At 43.8% G+C, this 22,982-nt stretch overlaps 2 protein-coding genes across 2 annotated transcripts; one reads left to right on the forward strand and one right to left on the reverse strand.

Moving 5' to 3' along the window:
- Positions 1 to 2,322: 2,322 nt before the first annotated feature.
- Positions 2,323 to 3,432, reverse strand: LOC120740861 (olfactory receptor 11A1-like). The gene has a single exon (XM_040043357.1). The coding sequence runs from the start codon at positions 3,265 to 3,267 to the stop codon at positions 2,323 to 2,325; it is 945 nt and encodes a 314-aa protein (XP_039899291.1). The 5' UTR covers positions 3,268 to 3,432.
- An 8,752-nt stretch (positions 3,433 to 12,184) lies between these two features.
- LOC120740886 (olfactory receptor 52K1-like) lies at positions 12,185 to 13,239 on the forward strand. Its single transcript, XM_040043406.1, has one exon. The coding sequence runs from the start codon at positions 12,212 to 12,214 to the stop codon at positions 13,163 to 13,165; it is 954 nt and encodes a 317-aa protein (XP_039899340.1). The 5' UTR covers positions 12,185 to 12,211; the 3' UTR covers positions 13,166 to 13,239.
- Positions 13,240 to 22,982: the final 9,743 nt, after the last annotated feature.

Consider the following 22,982-nt stretch of genomic DNA (forward strand, 5'->3'; position numbering starts at 1 on the left):
GAGACCACAAGATGGTTGAGCTTGGCGCTTAATTTGGGCACAAGTGGTGCAGGCTGAAACATATTCACTGTCATGGTCCGTGGGAGTACATGGAGGGGGTTTCCTTCTGTGGCTGCTGAGCCATCCCTTTCAGTGCTTCAACTGAGTCTCGGCTGCGAGCAATCAGTGGGAGACCTACTTCAGCTGACTCAACCGGCTCCTCCTCGCCAGTTTGTTCTACTCTTCTCGGTGGTAAATGACGTTTCCCTTCGTGGTTTTCCTTGTGTGATTTATCTCTTGGAGTAATTCCTGTCTTCCCTTCATTCAGCGGAGTTTCAACCCTGGCTTCGCCTTACTGGGACAGTCCCTGTCTCCCAGCCTGCTCGCCCGCCTGCTCTCTAACCTCCACGCTTCAGCTTGAGAGCCTCCAGATGCTTTCCACGGACCTCTCTCCCCTCCCCTCAGTGATACTAACCCGGACTGGCACAGTAAGGCGAACTATTCTCCAGTTTCTAGTTATTAAGCTCTAGTTTTCTCTTCCGATTTTAACTACCTCTCCCTCTGTTACAGAATATTCCCTCGGCTCTCTGACCTCTTCCTCGTTCCTGCAACCAGCCTTTTTGGGCCCCACTTGTCACTTTAGACCACCTTTTTTAAATAAATGTCACTGTAAGCATTCCTCGCCCGTGTTTGTCTGCACTTTTGGGTCCACTTTCCTGGGCGAACCTGTTGGTTCATGACACACATCTTTATCCACTGAAGGCCACCAGAAATATTTTATTCAATGTCTTTCGTGTGTGGTCGGGGGGGGGGGGGGGGGGGGGGGGGTTATGAGCTCATGGCTGAACTGGCGAAACATGATTGTGTAGAAAGAGGTTCATCAGGAATGCTCAATTACTGAGCAAAGCTTATACTACTACTATTAAAACTTCATACTAAACTTTTCCTCATTTTTGAACATGTGGCTCAAATGCAGGGCTCTAGACCAACTTTTTGCCAACTTGTTTTTCAACCGCGTCACTTAAAACCGCAGTTTTACACGTGCACTTTTCTAGCGCAAAAAAGACGGAAACACAAAGTGCGGACCCGCCGACACATCAGAATCAGTGAGCTGTCGGCTTTCAGCCCCGACGGCGTGTCCGTGTACGGTCCGTCGGGTGAGAAAGCCGAGAAAGAGAACGCTGATTCTGAGGCGTCGGTCCGCTCTGTGTTTACGTCTTTGTGTGGAACCCGTTTACCTGCTCTTATTTGCTGTTTGGTGGTTGTTGAAATAGTTTTTGAGCTTTATCGCTTCATTCAAGCTACTCACCTCTCTCTATCCACCTGCACTTTCAACTGGACCACAGCCAATCAGAGAGGTCCCGCCCTTGACTATATCTGATTGGTTTAGACCACGATAGGGGCATAATGTGTGTCTGTGGTTGACCACATGGAGACTTTCAGAGTTGCGGAAACTTTTCCTTTTTTTTTTCTTTACTCAAACAGTTGGTCTCACCGGTGCGAACTAGGATGTTTTTTAGTCGCACCATTGAAAAATTGGTCTCACTCTAGAGCCCTGAAATGTCAAGGTTAGCAGGAAGAAAGGACCCAGCCATCGGTCTCTCATTGACTGGACACAGTACATTTTATTTACAGTGCCCCAAAAACAGTTCTAAATGTGAAAAAGTCCCAATGGTGTTCTCTTCCCCAGATGCCAGTGGTAGTGCAGCTTTACTCATGAAAATCCAATGTGCTTCTCCTCCTCTGACTGTCCACTCCCATTCATTCCCATTCATTTCCTATTGCGATCACTTTTGACTGGGAACACCACAGGTGTAACAAAGTTGATTAAAACACTCAAAATTCACTGAAAGAGGTGCTGATCACTTTTATATGTTCAAGTGCATAGTGTGGAGGATGTCATAAGGCCTTGGGGCAATCAGATGTAAAACACAATATTTATGAGTGTTTTAAGTTGTAAATCGAACACGACAGGAAGGATTAAAGGAGAAAACGTACATTTTAATATAGGTTTAAAATATATTTACATGAACTCAGGAGTCATTTTGTAAAAATATATCTTTGAAAAATGTGTCACCAGGACTGTGAAAAAAATGCTTTTAAATTTTGTTGACCCTATAAACAATTTAAAGTTATACACAGAAGTTTCATACAGCTTCACTTTAGTACAATAAATTCTGAGTTTGTATTAACAAAACTAAATCAGGTTGGAGTTCAGTATGAGTAAATATACTAATAGCACTTATAATAGTATATTATATACTATAATACACTATATACTTACACAGTTAGATAAAATGGTCCAATAACATAAAGAAAAATCTCAAAATGTATTAGTTCATACTAACAAATTATATGTGTTACAAGATTTTTACATGTTACACGGATTTTGGAGAGATTCAGTCCATACATTAAAGGGTTGAAGAGCGGTGGGCATGTCAGAAAGTAAAGTGATAGAAATATCCTCAACATGTTTGGTGAACTGTTCATGTTAAATCTGCTCTGCAGTATTTCAAAGCAGGCTCCAAAGGAGAAGTTGAGCAGAGAAGCGAGGTGAGGCGTGCAGGTGCTGACGGCTTTCTGTCGAGTCTGTTTGGATCCAGAAAAACAGACTTTCAGGATCCGCGTGTAGGTGTACAGGATTACAATTAAAGGCCCAAAGACTGACAAGGCACTAACAGTGAGTCCATAGATGTTATTCAGTGTGGTGTCAGAGCAGGCCAGCTTCACGATGGAATGGTTGTCACAGTACACTTTGTTTATAATGTTTCCACACCGTTTTAAAGGAACGATCAAAGGCAGTGTCAGGAAATTCACAAGAAGTGGTGGTGACCATACCGCTACAATGAGTTTAGTAACTTTGTTAGATGTCATCAGTTCGTTGTATTGCAGAGGACAACAGATAGCAAGATACCTGTCATACGACATGACTGCTAAGTTTAAAAACTCTATACTTCCATAAGAGTAGACAGAGAAAACCTGCAGGAAGCAGAGAGGAGCAGAAACAGTGTGAACATCAGAGAGGATCTGAACCAGGAGGAATGGAAACAGCCCTGTACTACCATACAGCTCATTCACAAACAGGCTGCACAGAAACATGTACATAGGTTCATGTAAGCTTCTGTTCACACAGATAACCACAATCAGCAGCAGGTTAGATCCAAATATAAACACATACAGAGACATGACAATAGTGAAATATAAGTACCTGAAAGTCCCACCGTCAAAGTAGGCACCAAGTATGAAATCTGAAAGCTGTGTGGAATTTTTCATGAGCCTTGTTTTCATTCAGTTACTATTGTTCACACGAAAAAAACAGTTCTTTGCATTTTGGTGTTGACTTGACTGGAAGCTGTAAGGCAGCTCTTTCAAACTTGTGTTTGTTTTGCATGACGTGGAACTAAAATTTGAAGCCCAATTTGAAACAACAACCAGTCACAACTTACAACTCGAAGCCTGAGACGTTCAGTGAGTCTGAGTCAGCTTCAGCCTGCTGGAGCCGCTGAAACTCTGCTTAGGCTTCTTTAAAACGTTTAGAAGACGCCCACAGCAGTGTGACCTCATTATGAAAGGTCACACTGGTTAATATTCATGTCTTATTATTGGCAGACAAACAAATAAATGCTGAATGTTGCATGGTCGTCGTCATGCATTTTACTGTGCTTTCCTAAAAATATTTTTAGTGGTTCATAGTAGGACTGCAGTTATCGATTATTTTAGTAATTGATTGATTTAAAAAAAATACAGGTCTTTCAAAATTAACTGCTCATTTGTCAAAAAGAAACAAAACAAACCATTTGGATTCACGTGTCATTATTAGATTAAATTTTTTAAATAAAACATTTTCTTAAATGCAAAAATAAATAAATACTTTCAAGTAGGGTCAAATAAGATAAGATAAATGTGCAGCCGAGACTAAGGCATAACAAATGAATCTTTACTCTGTGTTCTTACATGTGTGCATGCATGTTTAAATGTGTGCCTGAATAAATGAGTTTGAGTCTGTTCGTGTCCTTTAAAGGAGAATGTGATGGCTGCAATGAAGAAAAGCGAGTGTGTCAGCATTGTGAAGTTTGCCCTGTGCTTTGATGCTGAAAACAAATGTTATGATGGTGTATATCTTCATTAATATTAACAATAATTCTGTTTCCAACCTAAAATCCCTCAGGTCAGTGACTCAGAGTTTTACTGGCCCGTGTACATTTTTAATGGCTTTATTAGATTTTGAAAAAAGCTTTAATTTTTATATTTTTAAATATTACCACGATTTAATTTAGATACTATTTAATAGAATTTCACCTTGAAAGAAATATGGTCTAGTACACCGCATGCCCCCCTTTAGGCTCCCCCTTGATGGCTTCCATGTAAAATTGGACAGCGTCCTTCAGGCTTCATTAGGTAATTGTGTAATTTAAACATGCATCAGACTAAGTTATCAATGCATTCGTGTATTTTAATACTACGGAGCCCCGCAGGGAACATGGGAGAAAAAAAAATTAAGATGGACTTTTGCGAGATCTCGCAAAACAAATTCGGGATCTCGCAAAACTTTTGCGAGATCTCGCAAAAGTTGAATTCCAACAATGGCGGCAGCTACTTAGTTGTAATATTACTCTTTCTGGGTCACAAAATACACTCTTAAGATATTTTGAGGCGTGAATGTAGTTGTGTAAACGTCAGATACCTGCTCGGTTTACAAGACATCACATATTTGCAAAAGTGCTCCGACGTTTTCGGAGATCTGATACCCACTAGCTCGAAGCTAACGGGAGGTCGAGACCTACTACAGCCGGGAGGAACACCGCTCTCCCGGCACATCGTGCCTTGACCTCCCGGTCGGCTTCGAGCTGGCGGCCTCCAAAGAATGCGGCTAAAATCTTAATTTTTTTTTTCTCCCATGTCCCCTGTGGGGCTCCCTATAATACAACTTCTGGAGCTTTACTGCAGATTATTTGTAAAATGAACAGCGGTGGATGGAGCAGCTACAGAGTTCGCTTTTCTTCATGTCAGAGTTTGTTGATCAGGGGCTTTGTTGATGGACTCACACAAGCTTTTACCCAGTAAAGATTTTAATGGTGATCACAGGGACTGTGACTGTTTTCTTTCACTCAACCAGTAACAGCTCCGCCTCTTTACTCGTCATGGTGCATAAACAGACTCCGCCTCAACGTTAAACTGTGCCAGTGTCACCATCACTGCTGTTGTTGTGTAATCAGTCTTTTTGTTAAAAACTGGGGGGTGTGGGCTCAATATTATCAGACTTTCTATTCACACACTGCTCCCGAATAAGTTTGTATTGCAGGTCTGTTTTTAGCTGCAAATGTGGGTGAAATGCTGGTGTATGAGTCTCCATGTGCGCTGCTGCGTTTCCCCAGTTAGACATGTCTCCATGTCTCATTTGGTACTCTTGTCTCCTTGTTTAGTTGGTTTTTCTGTGCCTGTCTTGTATTTCCTGTTTTACTTTGAAGGTCTTGTGTCCTGGGTTTTCAGTTTTGCTTCCTCCTCACTTTGTTACATCAGATTAGTCCTAGCTGTGTTTCTCTCCTGCTTCCTATTCCCTCACTACTGAGTGGTAGTGGTGTGTATATAAGCTCTGTGTTTTCCTCTGTCCGTTGTAATTTTCCCAGTTTCCTAATTTTAGTTCCATGTTTCTAGTTTGGGTTAGCACTTTTATATTTGGCTCTTGCATGTGCAGCAATAAAGCTCTTTGAGTTTACTTTTCTGTTTATGAGCCTGCATTTGGGTCCTACATCATGCCTGCCACAGCACCAAGCATGACAAGAGGACTCTCCATTTACATGAACAAATCAGAGTCTATTAGATAGATATGATGCAAACCACTGCCATTTTTCACCCTGCTGATATTCTCTGGGTCTGTCCAGATCCCCTCAGCAGACACCAAGTGACCCAAATACTGAAGCTCCTTTCTCACAGGCTGGCACTTAGTAGCTTAGTAGCTCCCGAAGCCGATCGAACACCAGCTGCAGTCTTTCCAGATACTCATCAAAGGTTTTGGAGAATATGTGTATAGTATATGTATAGTATATAATATATGTATAATATAGTGTCCCTGACACAAATGTCCAATCCATGAGAGAAAACCAAATCAAGTGTATGACCTTTAGAGTGGTTTGGAGCATTTACCCACGGAGTAAGATTAAAAGAATCAGCTAAAACCAAAAAGTCTTTGGCAAGCCTGTCGTCTTTACAACAGATATGAATGTTAACCAGCAATAAGAAGACGGTCATAATTTAAGCAAATAGATCCTAAAAAGTCAGCAAAATCATTGATAAAAGTCTTGTTGTATTTCGGAGGACGGTAGACCACAACACCAAGAGCCAGTGGGGGGACCAGCAAGTTCCAATAATTGTGCTTCGAAGCTAGCAAACATAGGCGGGGGCAGCTGCCGTATCCCGAATTTATTCCTAAAGACCACCGCAAGTCCTCCACCCCTACCCGAAAGCCTCGGTGAGCTGAAAAAAGCACCGTCTGGGGGAAGGAGCTCAGAAAAGGGAAAGGACTCACCAGGACGAATCCAGGTTTCCGTCAGGAGCAGTAAATCCAGACACGTAGTGGTAAAAAAGTCATTCATGATAAAAGTCGAGCCGACGAGCAGGTCACTGGAAGGGCTGGGTATGCTTGACTTTCAGCAGGTTAAATCCATCGATGATTGAGCAGTCTAAAGGTAAACAGCGTGAACCAGATCGAGAATCCGTCTACGTTGAGATGGTATCACTGACGCTCCAACACGGTTCCGGCCTGTAGCGGTCCGGCCCATAAGTATGGAGTGGGCGAAGACTTAAAAGAGTAAGCTGGTCATAGGTAATCAAAGCAAAGCCATCAGAATAGCATATGAGCGGAAGGACAAAAAACAACAGAAGACAAGGATGTAGACAGAGACGGCAAGCCGAACACACGGGCGCCATCTTGGGTGATAGTGGCAAGTCCTTTCTTTACATCAGCAAGAACTCTGGCAACCAGAATGTCTTGGGTGAGCTGCAGGGAGGGGTGACCTTCATTTAGGTCTGTATAAGTCTTTCTTTGCGGTCAGGCTTTTATTTTGCACATTAAATCCATCTATTTCACTGCTGGAATCTGTATCTTACGGCCAGTGTAAACAACGGGTCCCACTGTGTCATCCATATCACACTGTTCAGCGCTCCCAATCTCTAGTAGCGAGGTGTACCACTCCGGACGAGTCTCCTTGACCTTGAGAAGGAACTGCTGGCCGTAGGTTGCCTGGAGGTGGCTTCTGGAGGTACGGAGGACATTACAGGGAGTGCAGAATTATTAGGCAAATGAGTATGTTGTCCACATCATCCTCTTCATGCATGTTGTCTTACTCCAAGCTGTATAGGCTCGAAAGCCTACTACCAATTAAGCATATTAGGTGATGTGCATCTCTGTAATGAGAAGGGGTGTGGTCTAATGACATCAACACCCTATATCAGGTGTGCATAATTATTAGGCAACGTCCTTTCCTTTGGCAAAATGGGTCAAAAGAAGGACTTGACAGGCTCAGAAAAGTCAAAAATAGTGAGATATCTTGCAGAGGGATGCAGCAGTCTCAAAATTGCAAAGCTTCTGAAGCGTGATCATCGAACAATCAAGCGTTTCATTCAAAATAGTCAACAGGGTCGCAAGAAGCGTGTGGAAAAACCAAGGCGCAAAATAACTGCCCATGAACTGAGAAAAGTCAAGCGTGCAGCTGCCAAGATGCCACTTGCCACCAGTTTGGCCATATTTCAGAGCTGCAACATCACTGGAGTGCCCAAAAGCACAAGGTGTGCAATACTCAGAGACATGGCCAAGGTAAGAAAGGCTGAAAGACGACCACCACTGAACAAGACACACAAGCTGAAACGTCAAGACTGGGCCAAGAAATATCTCAAGACTGGTTTTTCTAAGGTTTTATGGACTGATGAAATGAGAGTGAGTCTTGATGGGCCAGATGGATGGGCCCGTGGCTGGATTGGTAAAGGGCAGAGAGCTCCAGTCCCACTCAGACGCCAGCAAGGTGGAGGTGGAGTACTGGTTTGGGCTGGTATCATCAAAGATGAGCTTGTGGGGCCTTTTCGGGTTGAGGATGGAGTCAAGCTCAACTCCCAGTCCTACTGCCAGTTTCTGGAAGACACCTTCTTCAAGCAGTGGTACAGGAAGAAGTCTGCATCCTTCAAGAAAAACATGATTTTCATGCAGGACAATGCTCCATCACACGCGTCCAAGTACTCCACAGCGTGGCTGGCAAGAAAGGGTATAAAAGAAGAAAAACTAATGACATGGCCTCCTTGTTCACCTGATCTGAACCCCATTGAGAACCTGTGGTCCATCATCAAATGTGAGATTTACAAGGAGGGAAACCAGTACACCTCTCTGAACAGTGTCTGGGAGGCTGTGGTTGCTGCTGCACGCAATGTTGATGGTGAACAGATCAAAACACTGACAGAATCCATGGATGGCAGGCTTTTGAGTGTCCTTGCAAAGAAAGGTGGCTATATTGGTCGCTGATTTGTTTTTGTTTTGTTTTTGAATGTCAGAAATGTATATTTGTGAATGTGGAGATGTTATATTGGTTTCACTGGTAAAAATAAATAATTGAAATGGGTATATATTTGTTTTTTGTTAAGTTGCCTAATAATTATGCACAGTAATAGTCACCTGCACACACAGATATCCCCCTAAAATAGCTAAAACTAAAAACAAACTAAAAACTACTTCCACAAACATTCAGCTTTGATATTAATGAGTTTTTTGGGTTCATTAAGAACATGGTTGTTGTTCAATAATAAAATTATTCCTCAAAAATACAACTTGCCTAATAATTCTGCACTCCCTGTAGTTCCCACAAGCAGGGGAACAGAGGAGCGGTACTCTGAGTTAGTGACAACAAAAGCAGGCACACCCTTAAACTCTCTCTCCATCAATTTCAGGTTGATGTGTAGCGCACCATGGTAGGTGACACTCTGGCCACTTGCATCTTCCATGGGTACCTTTGAGGGCTGTAGCTTTTGTTTATGGAGGGTGGGGTGGCTACGCCAGTACTGATGTGTAATACTGGTTATCTGGGAGCCAGAGTTGATGAGTGCCCTGCACTTCACTCCGTTGACTCCCACCTCCCCCTCATTCCTGGGACCCACTAGGGGAGTGCTCTCTCCTTCATCACTTTTGTTCACCTGCAGTGTGGTGACTTGCTGCTCGCCCATGGTTGCCCCGGTGACCATGGGCTTTACCTGTTTAAAGGCTGAGCTGAATGAGTGTCAATCAATCAATCAATCAATCAATCAATCAGAACTTTATTTGTCACATGCAAGTTGCCCTGCAGTGAAATGGGACACCCCCCCGACCTTACATACACAACAAAGACATCACATGGGGAGACAGGTCGGAGATCGGTAGTATTACGGAAAAACACTGAAATGTACACTACAATGGGAAAGTCCAAGAGTGAAAAAAAGAGACCTCTACTCATGCTGGGCTCCTGGAAGGACAGCATGAGAACAGAAAACAAAAAACTCTTCTGCACAAAAAGCACATAAATGTCCACAGCACAACATTATGGAGCACGTGACAAGCAACAGGGGTGGGTAGGGGGTGAGGAGTAATCCGAAGCAAACACAGCAGCCATCCTGCCCTGCGCTATTATTCCAGCGCTGGGCCCAGACCCGCCGTGTTCTCCAGGAGGGAATAAGCATCGAAGGCGTTTGGAAAGGGAGGGGGATGAGTGAATGTGTATCAGTGTATGTGTATGTGTGTTTCCAGAGTTCAGCTGAGACAGGGTCCTTCGCCCTGCCAGGCTAAGTAAACAGTCTTCCAGCCAACCCAGCTTGCATAGAATGGGAAGAACAGTCTAACCACAGTTTGTTATCAGGGTGTTTTTGTTCGGCTCCAGCCTTGAGACCGCAGCTGGGGCCGAAGGGGTAGCCGCATCAAGTGATGGTGCTTTTTACTTTAGTGCAAACAGCTCATGAGAATTTCAAAGCTGTTCTAACAGTCCGACACTGGTCTCTCAATCTCCCGTGGGAGAGCCGTGAGCTTCTCCATGATGTAATCAAACTTACGCTCCGTGATGTTGTTATTCTTGTGCTCAAAGAGCCGATTCTGAGAACTCACGACCGCAGTGAGCTTCTCCAAGATGTGATCCAATTTGCGCTCAGAGGTGTTATTCTGAGTATTCACAGCAGCCGTAAGCTTCTCCAAGATCTTATCCGTGGTGCACTCAATGAGCCCATTTTGAGAACTCACGCCTCTCCCATCGTTTCAATCCCAGCGGGCAGCCTTGTGGGGGTTTGAACAGCCGGTTCCGCTTTCTTAATACTTCGATAAGCCAGGGCCAAGCCAGCTCCGAAGAACCAGCAAGAACTCAGCAAGAACCCTGTTACCATGGTTCCGAATAGGTAGATATCTTCAGCGTCTTCGATCGACAGTCCCGCCAGGCACACGACCCTCCAGTTCTGCCACCCGTCCATCATGTATCCGGCAGGGAAAGTCCCTCCAGGACACTCAGGCTCACCCGTGCCCAGACTTCTCGTTGAGAAAAGGGTGTCAATTGCATTCAGGGACCAGTTGATCAAATCCATAATTCCTCTTTTAGGTTTGAGAGAACAGACTGTGAGAGAGTGTTCCAGGGAAAAAGTAATTAAAAAAACACGAGACAAGACAAGCACATAAGAGGCTAAGCAGGGAAGATAAGGGAAAGGAGAGGAGAAAAGTGCAACCACCCTCGCTGAGAGGATCGTGTGTCCATGTCTGATCAGGCCCTGGGAGCACTGCTCTGCAAACCCAGGCTATATGTTCTTGCTTCCCACACTGGTAGCATGTGACCACTGACATTGGGGTTGTAGCCCCAGGAGGTGGTCGGACTCTCAGCGGGGTGGCAGAGGATGGAGCAGCAATTCTCGATTCAAGGTGGTTCAACTCGGCCATCTGCTCCTCCTGGCTCAATGCTAATTTCTTTGACTTGTTTTGAGGCTGGAATCTTTTTGTTTCTTTCGCTAGATTTCGGAGCTCAGCCTGTAGCTCACGGAAACTCAACAGCCGGGGCTTCATGGGTGAGATCCTCGCGTACACATCCTCATCATTAAGTCCCCATATGAACTGCCAGGTGAGTTCACTGTCATGGTCAATTCAATTCAATTCAATTTTATTTATATAGCGCCAAATCACAACAAAAGTCGCCTCAAGGTGCTTCATGATACAGAGAAAAACCCAACAATCATATGATCCCCTATGAGCAAGCACTTTGGCGACAGTGGGAAGGAAAAACTCCCTTTTAACAGGAAGAAACCTCTGGCAGAACCAGGCTCAGAGAGGGGCGGGGCCATCTGCTGTGATTGGTTGGGGTGAGAGAAGAAAGACAGGATAAAGACATGCTGTGGAAGAGAGACAGAGGTTAATAACAGGTATGATTCGATGCAGAGAGGTCTGTTAATACATAGTGAGTTATAAAGGTGACTGGAAAGGAAAAACTCAGTGCATCATGGGAATCCCCGGCAGCCTACGTCTATTGCAGCATAACTAAGGGAGGATTCAGGGTCACCTGGTCCAGCCCTCTCATGTCTCGTTATAGAAATGTTTCATGCCATTCATTTCTTATATTTCTTCTCTGGCAGGTATTTGCTGTTAAGCAGACAAGAAGTTATCTCACTGCATTGGCTGAGTTCATGTCTGCTTAAGGTTTGTCTCTCTTCGAGCTCAGCTCTCTTTTCACTATGATGCTGATAATATTTCATGTTAAGAATTTGCTTGAAAATGTTTTGAATGCTGCTGTTTTCAGGTTGTTTTCAAGTAAAACCTAGCCATTGTGAAGTAGACCTCCGTGCTTCCCCTCGAATATTTCTGTTTTCCCTGTCAGTGGACAAAGCTCAGCAAGAGGAAATGATTCACTGCTACCATGTCTTACACAATGCATGTTACAGAGCAGACAACTGCACATGGACATCACTTAGCACATGGAGCAACACAACATAACTAATGATTCATCTTAACAGCTTGAAGAGTTTCATACAGGATGTGTGTTGTAGTGTTAATATAGTGTTAATATTAATAGATCATCATTGACATCATTTAATATCTCAGTGATGCTGTTTGCTCTTTAATGTTGTCTAAATACATTCAGTTCAGTTTTATTTGTATATCACCAAATGGAGGTTTAATTAACCGGTGGAGGTTAAAGGTTTCTTTCTCTTTGTTTTCAGGCTGGTTGAACGGAAAACCTTTTAGGAAAGAGGGAGCATGGAGAACGTCTCTTTGCACACACATTTTACCCTGGATGGCTTTAGTGAACTTGGAAAGCTGAGGCCGTTCCTCTTCATCCCGTTCTCCTTCATGTTTGTTGTGTCACTGTTTGCTAACTCCCTGCTGGTGTACGTGATCGTTTCACAGAGAAGCCTCCACTCGCCGATGTACATCCTCATTGCCAGCATGGCGTGCATTGACCTCAGCCTCCCTGTATTCTTTGTTCCCCACATGCTGCTGAGCTTCCTGTTCGACTGGAGGGGGATCTCTCTCATCGGCTGTCTTGTTCAGATGCACTTCATCCACTTTTTTGGAACTTTTCAGTCCACTCTGCTGGTATGGATGGCTCTGGATCGCTACTTTGCCATCTGCACACCCCTTTACTACCACAATCACATGATCTTATCGAGATTCATTGCATTTTTAATACCACTTGTTGTCAGAAATGTTCTCATGATCACACTCCTTGTATGTCTGGCTGGAAAATTGCCATTCTGTTTGAGAAATGTGATAAACCACTGTTTCTGTGAGCACATGGCCTTGGTGGAGCTGGCCTGTGGAAGCACCACCATCAATAACCTCGTGGGTTTGATGGCCGTGTTTCTCATTCCTGTTCTTGACTTTGTCTTCATCGCTGCCTCCTATGTGGTGATATTCAGCTCTGTGCTGAAGTCCAGCAGGTCAGGTGTAAAAGCACTTCACACCTGCATCACTCACATCATGGTCATCACAGTCAGCCTCATTCTGGCTCTGACTGCTTTCCTCTCATATCGGATCAGAAACGGCCTCCCTGCAGCCAGTCGAGTTTTCTTCAGCACCATGTACCTGCTTTTTCCAAGCTGTTTCAACCCAGTTGTCTACGGCATCAGGACCAATGAGATCCGACAGCACATCCTCAAGAGACTGACTTGCTGTCACATTTGCCAAATGGGCCCAGTTACTAACAAATGATTATCAAAAGGCCAACTCCCCAGCTGTCTCATGAAAACTTCAGGTTTTTATACGTCCTCATCAAGCAGGGCACTATTCGAGATGCTCTATTCTTAACCCTAAAATGAAAGGTGAAAGGTGTACTCCACTCCTATGACTAGGGATTATCACAAGATGCTAGTACATGTTGAATTTGATGTGTTCATTTGTATTAGAGCGTGCAAAAACTAAAACAGTGAAAGAGCTGTCTCCTTCTTCAAATCCATCTTGAAGAAGGCACATAGATCATGGTTGAAAAGCAAAGAAAGGAACACTAAAGAATCTGTTTCCTTGAAAAGTGTTTATTCATTCATTAGATCCAACAAGGAAGAGTTAGACTGAATGAATGCCCCTTTAGGTCAGCGGCATTCAATTAAAATTTAAGGAGGTCCAGATAACGAAAATTTCCACATGCATTATAATAATGTACCAGTGTCTGAATATACTCAACAACTGATGGTCAATTAAAATAAATAAAATACAATTCAGAATTATTTAATTTGTGTTTATCATTTAATTTCATAACCAGGAAGATAATATAATGAAAAATAATAATCAAATGTTCTTTTACGTTTCAATTAAAACTATAAAAAGTTGCATTTTCTGCGAAAATGCAGCGTGACTGCCGTGTAGCGGAAATTATCTGCCGAAAACAGCTGAAGAAGCAGAAGTGTCTGCTTGAAAAGATGTGAAAGGGTACACTGAAGAGTGTCAAGAAAACAGAGGGAACGCGAGCAGGGAAGATTCACTGCACCAGGTGCAAGGTGAAGGATTCAGACCTGCGCCACCCAGTCTCAGTTATTTTATGGCTACAATATATTCTGCATCATTAATGATATAATCTATAGTATTGATACTGCATTAAGATGTTTATAAACCTGCTGACTTTACATTAACCTTTTTATTACAGGTACAGCTAAGACCATTGTATACACATGGCATTTTGTGCTCATTAAAGAGTTAAAGCTCAGTCATTAAAGGTCTCAAGCTTTGTTTGGCGCGAATGTCCAGGCAATCTATTGTGTAGGTGACTTAGAGCAACAGAAGGTTAAAACTGCATACACGCTTATAACACATATAGTACATGTAATCTAGAAACAGGCTTGAGTGAAGGCCTGAATGTATTCAGCTTCTTGTTGCAACCTGTGGCATTTGAGTTTACTTAGTAACAGGTGACAGAAGATGGGTCAACAGGAGGACAAGTCCACGGGGACCTCCAGGGCCTGAAATCATCGCCATATTTGGGAAAAGATGTTAGAAAGAGGAACTTCTGTGTCTGACCATATCTCTAAAAATTGTCTCATTGTCTGTACAAGATGCAAATGATGTTCTTAGAAATACAAAAATATGTTATAGAACGCAAGAGGGGGCGTCAAACCCTGATGATATATGAACCATTCTCTGTGTATTTTTGGCAGAAGAAGTCCGCAGATGCAATGCTGTGTACTTCTTCCCGCACATGTGTTCTTAATAAACTCTTCATCTGATTGCACTCTACTGGGCCTCCATTGGTTTGTTTTTGTGCCACTTGTGTTATTCGGGACACTGCTCATCTCAATGAGCCAAATCGGTAGTCATGCCAGACTGAGATATGATGAGAGAGGAGATGTATAGCATGCAAAAGAAGCTGAAGTGTCTGCTAAAAAAAGGGGGGGGGGGGGCGGGGTGAAGAAGCAATGCTGTCAGCTGAAAAGAGGTCAAGAAGATGAAGTGGTGATGAAAAGAGGTGAAGAAGCTATACTTCTTCACCTGCCAAAAAAGGAGAAAAGGATGAACGGGCTGCTGAAGACAACTGACGAAGCTGAAGTCCATATTAGAAAAGTTGCTGAAATCATAAAACTTTGCACAATTGCAATAAATTCACAAAAATATTGACCAATGAAAACAGTCAGCTGAAAAAAACTGAACAAGCTGAAGTTTCGTTAAAAGTAGTAGTTGTTTAATGGTGAGCAATTGGCTGCTGTCGGCTGAAAAGAGGTGAAGAAGTTTTCGAAAGTCCCATGAAATCAACATTTGAATTAATGGGGAGATGTTCCATTTGATCCCTCTTAGAGGCCATGCTGCGTATGTTCAGAGGGCCACCAAGGAGCCCTTTGTCTTTACACTGTGGATCCCATATACAGTAGCCCTGGCTTAATTAAGAGTCCGAAATAACTTACACGAGCCATGCTTTTTGAACGCAGGGTTCCTCTGTATACGCATGGGTATGATAGGCTGTGTTGTGTTTATATCTTTCAACTCTAATTAAATCTCTTACCAAACCCCTCCGCTGTGTTACTTGCTTTCTTAATAAATTAGGCTTTGAAATGTCTGGAACAATTAAGGCACCCTTTCGTGGTTGCTTCAGGGGCTTGTCAAGAACTTTGGTTTCGTAGTCTTGTAGATACTCTGGGGGTATCCTCTCTTGTTGGGGTCTTCTTCCTTCCTCCTCATCATGATCTGATGGCAGAGCTTCTAAATCAATTTTCCAGCATCCACCATCTTAGCATTTCCATTTCCGTAAGTTTAATACAGAGCTCTGGTGTAACTGGTGTTATGTAGACTTCTGAGCATGTCCAACAAATTGACAGGATACATGTGGTGTAGGGAAGTTGGGAAAGCATTTGGGACTTGTGATTTTTAACATACACTGACTGGTTAAATTGGCAGTTTTGCTTTTATGCTCAGCTCTCTTTTCACCACAACATACTAGTACAGCTTTTGCATTACTGCAGATGCTGCACTGATCTGTCTGTTAATCTCTCTCCTTATGAATAACACCTAGAGATACTTAAACTCCTCCACTTGGGACACCAACTCTTCCCTGACCTGAAGTGTTCACCCAAACCAAGGCCTCAGACTTGGAGGTGTTCATTCTCCTTCCTGCCACTTCACACTCAGCAGTAAACTACTTCACTGACAGGTGGAGGCCACTACCTTATACAGCCAAAACAACCGCATAGTCTGCAACCAACATAGAAGAGATCCTGATGCCACCAAGGTGAAAAACTTCCATCACTTGTCCCACCTGGAAATTCTGTCCATAAAAACAGTGAACATAATCGGTGACAAACAGCAGGCAGTTTTGTAAAGAAGCTGGTGTCATTCCAAGCTTCTCACATACGACACAAGATGTAAGAGATCTAACAGGCCGCACAGCACAACTGCCAACAACACTTTTTGTTTTTTTTATTCCAATCCATTCTTCTTTTGCAGCATTTAAATAACCTTTATCAGATTTGATGGTTTTGTTACAGACTTTTCAAAAAAGTGTTTTGCTTTTCTTTCACAAATGTGGGATTAAATTGTGTTAAAATGTACAAAACAGTGATGTCATGTTTTGTGACGAGGACCCAGGCACAGAGAGACCTGATGAATTTAAGAATCTTATGATTTAATAAGGAAATTTGGAGACTTGCATAGAGATGGTAAAATTATGATGACTGATAGCGGAGACAAAGATAACAGACGACGAGGACAGGGAGGAACAGGGGTTTAAATGCACCAAGGAGACAGTCAGACAGAACTCGGGACTCGAGACATTAAAGGATGCAGGAACTGACAGAGACGGGGAAGAAGTCTGATCGTGACGAGTAAAGTTTATCTTGCCTGGCTGGGCAGCTCTCTGGGTGCTCAGCACCCCCAAAGCTCTGATCCTAGAATCGCCCCTGCACTCTGCCATGACACCAGTCAGTCAGAAGTGCCAGCTTGATGCCAGATCCGGGCCAGACCCATTTTCTATGAGCCTGGGCCAGATGGACCAAACCATAATCGGTCCAGATATGGCATGCCATCACATAAACAGTGCCATCTATGCCAGGCCTGGCCCACATCTGGATGACATACGACAGAGAGGAGATTGCTCGAGAAGGAATCACGTACACAGATTCAATCTGGGACAGCTTGCACATTGAACTGTCACTGAACTCTTCTCACTTTAAATAAAACGCACTGTCTATTCCTTCTAAATCTCCACTCCTGGGTCCTGGGTCGGCATGTTATGAAGGGACATTTCTCAGATAAGTTTCCCACACCAGTAAAAGAGTCCGACCGCCTGTGAGTGTGGGGAGTCTGACGGGCGCCATTGCTAACTTTGTTTCCCACCCAAGTTGTTCTGCTAAACTAATCTTTCGTTCTCTAACTCACCCATGCAGTGCTTTGATTGACTCAGGTGCAGAACAAAGTTTTCTGGACGAGCCACTAGCCTGTGAGTTAGGCTTCCCGGTGATGCCTCTACCAGAGACACTCCAAGTAGCAACGATCAACGGTAGCCGGCTGGCAGTAGTCACACACTGCACCGAGGACATCACTCTTTTCCTCTCCAGTAATCACACTGAACATATCATTCTTTTTCTTTTCAATGCTCCCCACACCGGATTGGTGTTGGGCTAGCCTTGGTTTAAACATCATAACCCTCAGATTGTTTGAGAGAGGGGTAGAATTACGGTTGGAGTTCTTTGTGCCCTGAACAGTTTTTGCGTTCTGCTACACCGAACAAAATGCCCGCTGCTCTACCTTACAATATAAAGCGCCTTGAAGCGACTGTTGTTGTGATTTGGCGCTATATGAATTGAATTGAATTGAATTGAATTGAATTGAATTGAATTGAATTGAATTGAATTGAATTGTCCTACTGAACCAGCCTCTTCCCCAGACCTGTCAGCAGTTCTGGAAGAGTATCATTATTTAGCTCCAGTTTTTTGTAAAGAAAAGGGTTGCTGAGAGATGGTGGTCTAGGGCAATGAAACAGAGGGAGAGGAGAGTCAGGATGGTTCAGAGAATTGAATGAATAACAGTCCAGTAACAGTCTGTATGTCTTACTTTGTCAGCAGGCAAAGTGATGCCAGACTGTGAGGTAGCAGCCTGGGTGAGTCCAGTCCAATAATCAACCTGTTGGAGTAGCGTTCAGGTAGCTGCTCTGTGGGTGGATTATATTCTTAAACTTAGTTACAGAATTCCAGAAAGACATCTACTGTGATGAAGTCTACTCTCCACCGCTGTGTAATCAATTATTGTAAATGTAAATGTTATCAGGAAATGATCAGACAGGAGAGGGTTTTCAGGAAACACTGTTACATGTTCAGTCTCTATGCCATATGTTAAAACAAGATCTAGAGTGTGATTAAAGTGGTGGGTGGGTTCTTTTACATGTTGAGAGAAGCCAATTGAATCTAATAACACATTAGACTGTGTCACCCCATATGGAAAAGAAATAGAAACACTTATAAAAGACTTGCATCAGCTTTAGCTTGCTTCATATGGTCAATCATATAAGGCTCATATGATTTACTCATGAACCCACATAGCAAGCAGGCCTGGCCCGGATCTGGTATCAAGCCGGCACTGCTGGCTGACTGGTGTCATGGCAGAGTGTATGTCAACCAGATGTGCGCCAGGTCTGGCAATGACGCCACTGTTTATGCGATGGCATGCCATATCTGGCCCACATACCTCTAAAATGATGGCCCTTTGGTTGCCCAGACCAGGTTTTCCAGAGGTAATCCACACATGGGCCAGCAAAGGACCACCAGTGTGTCTGCAACTGGCCTTGTGCTGGCCAATGTGTGGGCCACCTTTGGCAAACCAGATCTGGGCCACCAAAGGGCCGTCATTCTTTGCGGTATGTGAACCTGTGAAGACTCCCCAGACCTGCTGGTACCAGGAGTCCAGCAGTCCACCTAAACAAAGGGCTCTTATACTTAAGCAGATACAGAGTAGGTGTCCTCCCATAGTATAAATCAGTAAGAGAAGGTACGACCTCTCTCATGACCTTAAGATGTGTGTTTATGCCACAGTGCTCTGGGAGGCAGAGTCTTTGCAGACTGCTAAGGATCAAACATACTATCACTACACAATCGATTATACACCTCTAAGAATATATGGTTATATATTATATAAGCGCCTTGAGGCGACTTTTGTTGTGATTTGGCGCTATATAAATAAAATTGAATTGAATTGAATATTTCTAAACATAAATAACAATCCAACAACATAAACCTAACAGGGCCACTTGGAATAAAACTGTTAAGTGCACGTCACGGCAGTGTGCCATGCAGGACACATCTCCCTTCTAGAAGTGAATAAAAGTGTTAAATGATCTACTGAGCAGTGTGTTGTCTTCCATCAGATGCCTATGAGGAATCAAAAAACTTGGTGAAGTGTTGAGACGCAACACCTGCCTGTGGGATTTGTTTTGGTTGTTTTTTTCCTTCTCCCGTTTTTCTCCTTCTCCATTCCTGGTGTTGTTTAAGGAAGTTGCACTTCTGGAAGTCAGGCGCTGAAGGACATCCGACCTGGAAGCACCTCTACGTGGGAGCTGAGTTGATTCAGCATCCCAGCTGTTGACAGACGGTGACAGTCAGCGCTGGAATATTTCACCAAGCCTGGTATTAACTCTGGTGTCTAAACTGAGTGAAGTGAGAGAAGAGACTGTTTGCTGTGTTTGCCTGCTCAAGGATTTCCAACAGGGAGGAAGGAGTTGAGGAATCATGAGCACAGGTCATTGCTGGGAAAGTGACAGAACGTGGTACCACGCACCACAGGAGAAATGGGGAAGGCTCACTGATGATTGTTTGCACACTTGCATTGCCTATTGGACTAATTTATCACTGTAAATAAATTCACTGTCTGCTCTCCAAGAGTTCACATCTGGGTCCTCCCTTCCACCCACCCTGAAAAAATGCTATGTTGAGGACTTCTTTAAGTTGCTTGAAGACGTTTCACCTCTCATCTGAGAAGCTTCTTCAGTTCTAAGGTCAAATGGTGGGGTGCAAGCTCCTTTGACTACGATGACCTGGATGACTGAGAACCTTCACAGACATATGTTGAGGATGTCATTTTTAGCTTCTACATGGATGTTAAAATCACCCACAATAATTATTTTATCTGAGCTGAGCACTAAATCAGGTAAAAAGTCTGAGAAATCAGACTGAAACTCTGTGTAAGGCCCAGGTGGATGATAGATGATCAAACATTTGGGTATTCCAGCTGAGGTGGACAAGGCTAAGCTCTTTGGTGCAGTTGTGGCTACTGTAATATTCTTTCTTTGTGATTTGTTTATGTTTAAGTAATTTTCGTTTGTTTTTTGTTTGTTCCTGGTGTAAACTGGTTGCTGAAATACAGAATAAATCATTATTTTGACTAATTATTAAACCATTCACTAACAGGTCTGTGTAGGTTCTCAGTCATCCAACTCGTGGTAGTCTGTGGAGCTTGGAAAGAAAGCAGCTGGACTTCTTTAACTTTCATGAAGATGTTTCACCTTCCATCCAAGAAGTTTCTTTAAAGCCATCCAGGATAAAATGTGTGTGCATGCTCCCTCCTTCCTAATAGCTTTTCAGTTCAATCAGCCTGAAAAGAAAGAGAAAGAAACATTTAACCTTCACCGGAAGTCAAACTACATTTCTCTCATTTAAGTTTTAAAAACCGTCATACAGCCATACCAAATCAAAAATCAAACTAGGGTGAATGCCAGGGCCTACTATGATGCAAGCCACCAATCTCAGTTTGATTTATGCAGCATAATTTCATAAATGATTCAATCAGCTGTGACATCCTCTCACACACTGAGTTCGGCTAAACATGACACGCATGTTGTTACAGAGGAAACACATGAACCCGAACTGCAGTCCAAAGAACTTTATTGCAGTTCTGTAATACTGAGGAGTAAAGCTAAATGATTTATTTTAAGCTTCTTTTATGGATATAAAACATTGAAAATTGCAGTGTGCTGTTAGGGTCAGAGTGAGGGCACAGTGGGGACTCTTTCATCATGTATACTGTGTGTTTGCACGTTAATGAGTCCCAGACGAGCTCCTCATTCTTTCATCCTCCACAGCAACTGTGATGCAACACAAGGCTCGGCCTCGGAGGCCTGTGGCCAGTCAGAGAAAATGGAACTAAACTGACACACCTCAAAAATGCAACAACTGATTAATATGCAGTATTGTCCACATTATTTTCCTTTTTATGAAGGAATGTAACAAACTTTGTGTTTGTGTGGTTGTTGCAGGAAACAAAACATCTTTCTTGTGGTCACCTCACAGGAGCATAAACACCAAAGCAGAGTCCCAAAGCCGCTCAGAAGAGTCCCCTTCCATTATTCCCCGTGCTGTACTGTGTGTTAATTGGCCTGTAGCTGGTTCAATCCTCCAGAGTGTCCGAGTGGCCACAGGCCTCTGAGGTCGGGCCTTGTTTTGCATCACAGTTGCTGTTGATGAAACAATGAGAAGCTCGTCTGAGACTCATTAATGTGCAAAGACACAGTATACATGATGGAAGAGTCCCCACTGCGCCCTCACTCTGACCCTAACATCACACTGCATTTTTCAATGTGCTATATGCAAAAATAATAATCCTAAAATACAGAACAAGCTGCTTTGAATTTTTACTTTTGGACATTGTTTTTTTTGTTTTTTGTATTGAATATTTTGTAGTTGGTATTTTACTAGGCTATAACATTACTGCTGATTGAACTACTGATGCCTGTCTTAGCCACAACACTTTTGCTAAAGAGATTTTTATTTTCAAGATTCATATTTTCCTCGTTAAATAAAAATTTAATAAAAATTGTGTCCATCCATCCATCTTCTTCAGCTTATGCAGGGCCGGGTCGCGGGGGCAGCAGCCTAAGCAGAGAAGCCCTCCAGCTTGTCTGGGGGAACAACAAGGTGTTCCCAGGCCAGCCAAGAAATATGATCTCTCCAGCATGTCCTGGGTCTGCTGCGAACATTCTAGTGCGAGCTGCAGGGCATCACCCGATGAAGCCAACAGAACCCCATCATCCACAAAAAGCAGGGATGAGATTCTGAGGCCACCTAAGTAAAAGCCCTCCGCCACTTGGCTGTGCCTAGAAATTCTGTCTATAAAGATTATGAACAGAATCGGTGACAACTGGCAGCTGTGGCGCAGCCCATCACCCACCAGGAACGAGTCCAACTTATTGCCAGCTTTGCAGACAGAGCTCTTGCAACAGTTGTATAAGGACTGAATGGCCCGTAGCAATGGTCCAGACACCCCATACTCCCGGAGCACCCCCCACAAGACCCCCAAGGGACCTGTGGTTTAGACTGAGAAGACTAATGCCTTCTCCAAGTCCACAAAACACATGTAGACTGGTTGGGTAAACTCCCATGCACCCTCAAGTATCCTTGAGAGGATAAAGAGCTGGTCCAGTGTTCCGCAACCAGGACGAAAACCGCTTTGTTCCTCCTGTATCCGAGGTTCGACTAATGGACGCACTCTCCTTTCCAGCACCCTGGCATAGACTTTCCCAGGAGGCTGCGGAATGTGATTCCCGTGTAGTTGGAACACACCCTCCGGTCCGCTTTATTAAAGATGGGAAGCACCACCCCGGTCTGCCTGTCCAGGGGTACTGCCCCTGATCTCCATGCAACATTGTAGAGGCGTGTCAACCAAGACCGCCCTACAACTTCCAGAGCCTTCCGGAACTCGGGGTGGACCTCATCCACCCCAGGGGCTCTGCCACCAAGAAGTTGTTTAGCTGCCTCAGTGACCTCGCCCCCAGAGATTGGCGGGTCATGCCCTTTGTCCTCAGACTCTGCTGGGGATTAAGGAGGTTCTCAACATATTCCTTCCACCGCCCGACAATTTTCTCAGTCGAAGTCAGCAGCGCTCCCCCCATACTATACACAGTGCAGGTAGAGCACCGCTTTCCCCTCCTGAGACGCCTGACGGTTTGCCAGAATCTCTTCGAGGCAGTCCGAACGTCTTTTTCCATGGCCTCTCCGAACTCCTCCCCCGTGGCGCGTTCCATTTGGCCTGTGGGTTCCCTATCAGCTGCCTCCGAGGTCACACAGGC

This window comes from Simochromis diagramma, unplaced genomic scaffold (assembly GCF_900408965.1).
Source record: "Simochromis diagramma unplaced genomic scaffold, fSimDia1.1 OVJJ01000377.1, whole genome shotgun sequence".
NCBI lineage: Eukaryota > Metazoa > Chordata > Actinopteri > Cichliformes > Cichlidae > Simochromis > Simochromis diagramma.

Bases quoted from the DNA above. Each gene is read 5' to 3' on its own strand.
- LOC120740861 (XM_040043357.1), bottom strand. From the start codon at position 3,267: ATGAAAACAAGGCTCATGAAAAATTCCACACAGCTTTCAGATTTCATA.
- LOC120740886 (XM_040043406.1), top strand. From the start codon at position 12,212: ATGGAGAACGTCTCTTTGCACACACATTTTACCCTGGATGGCTTTAGT.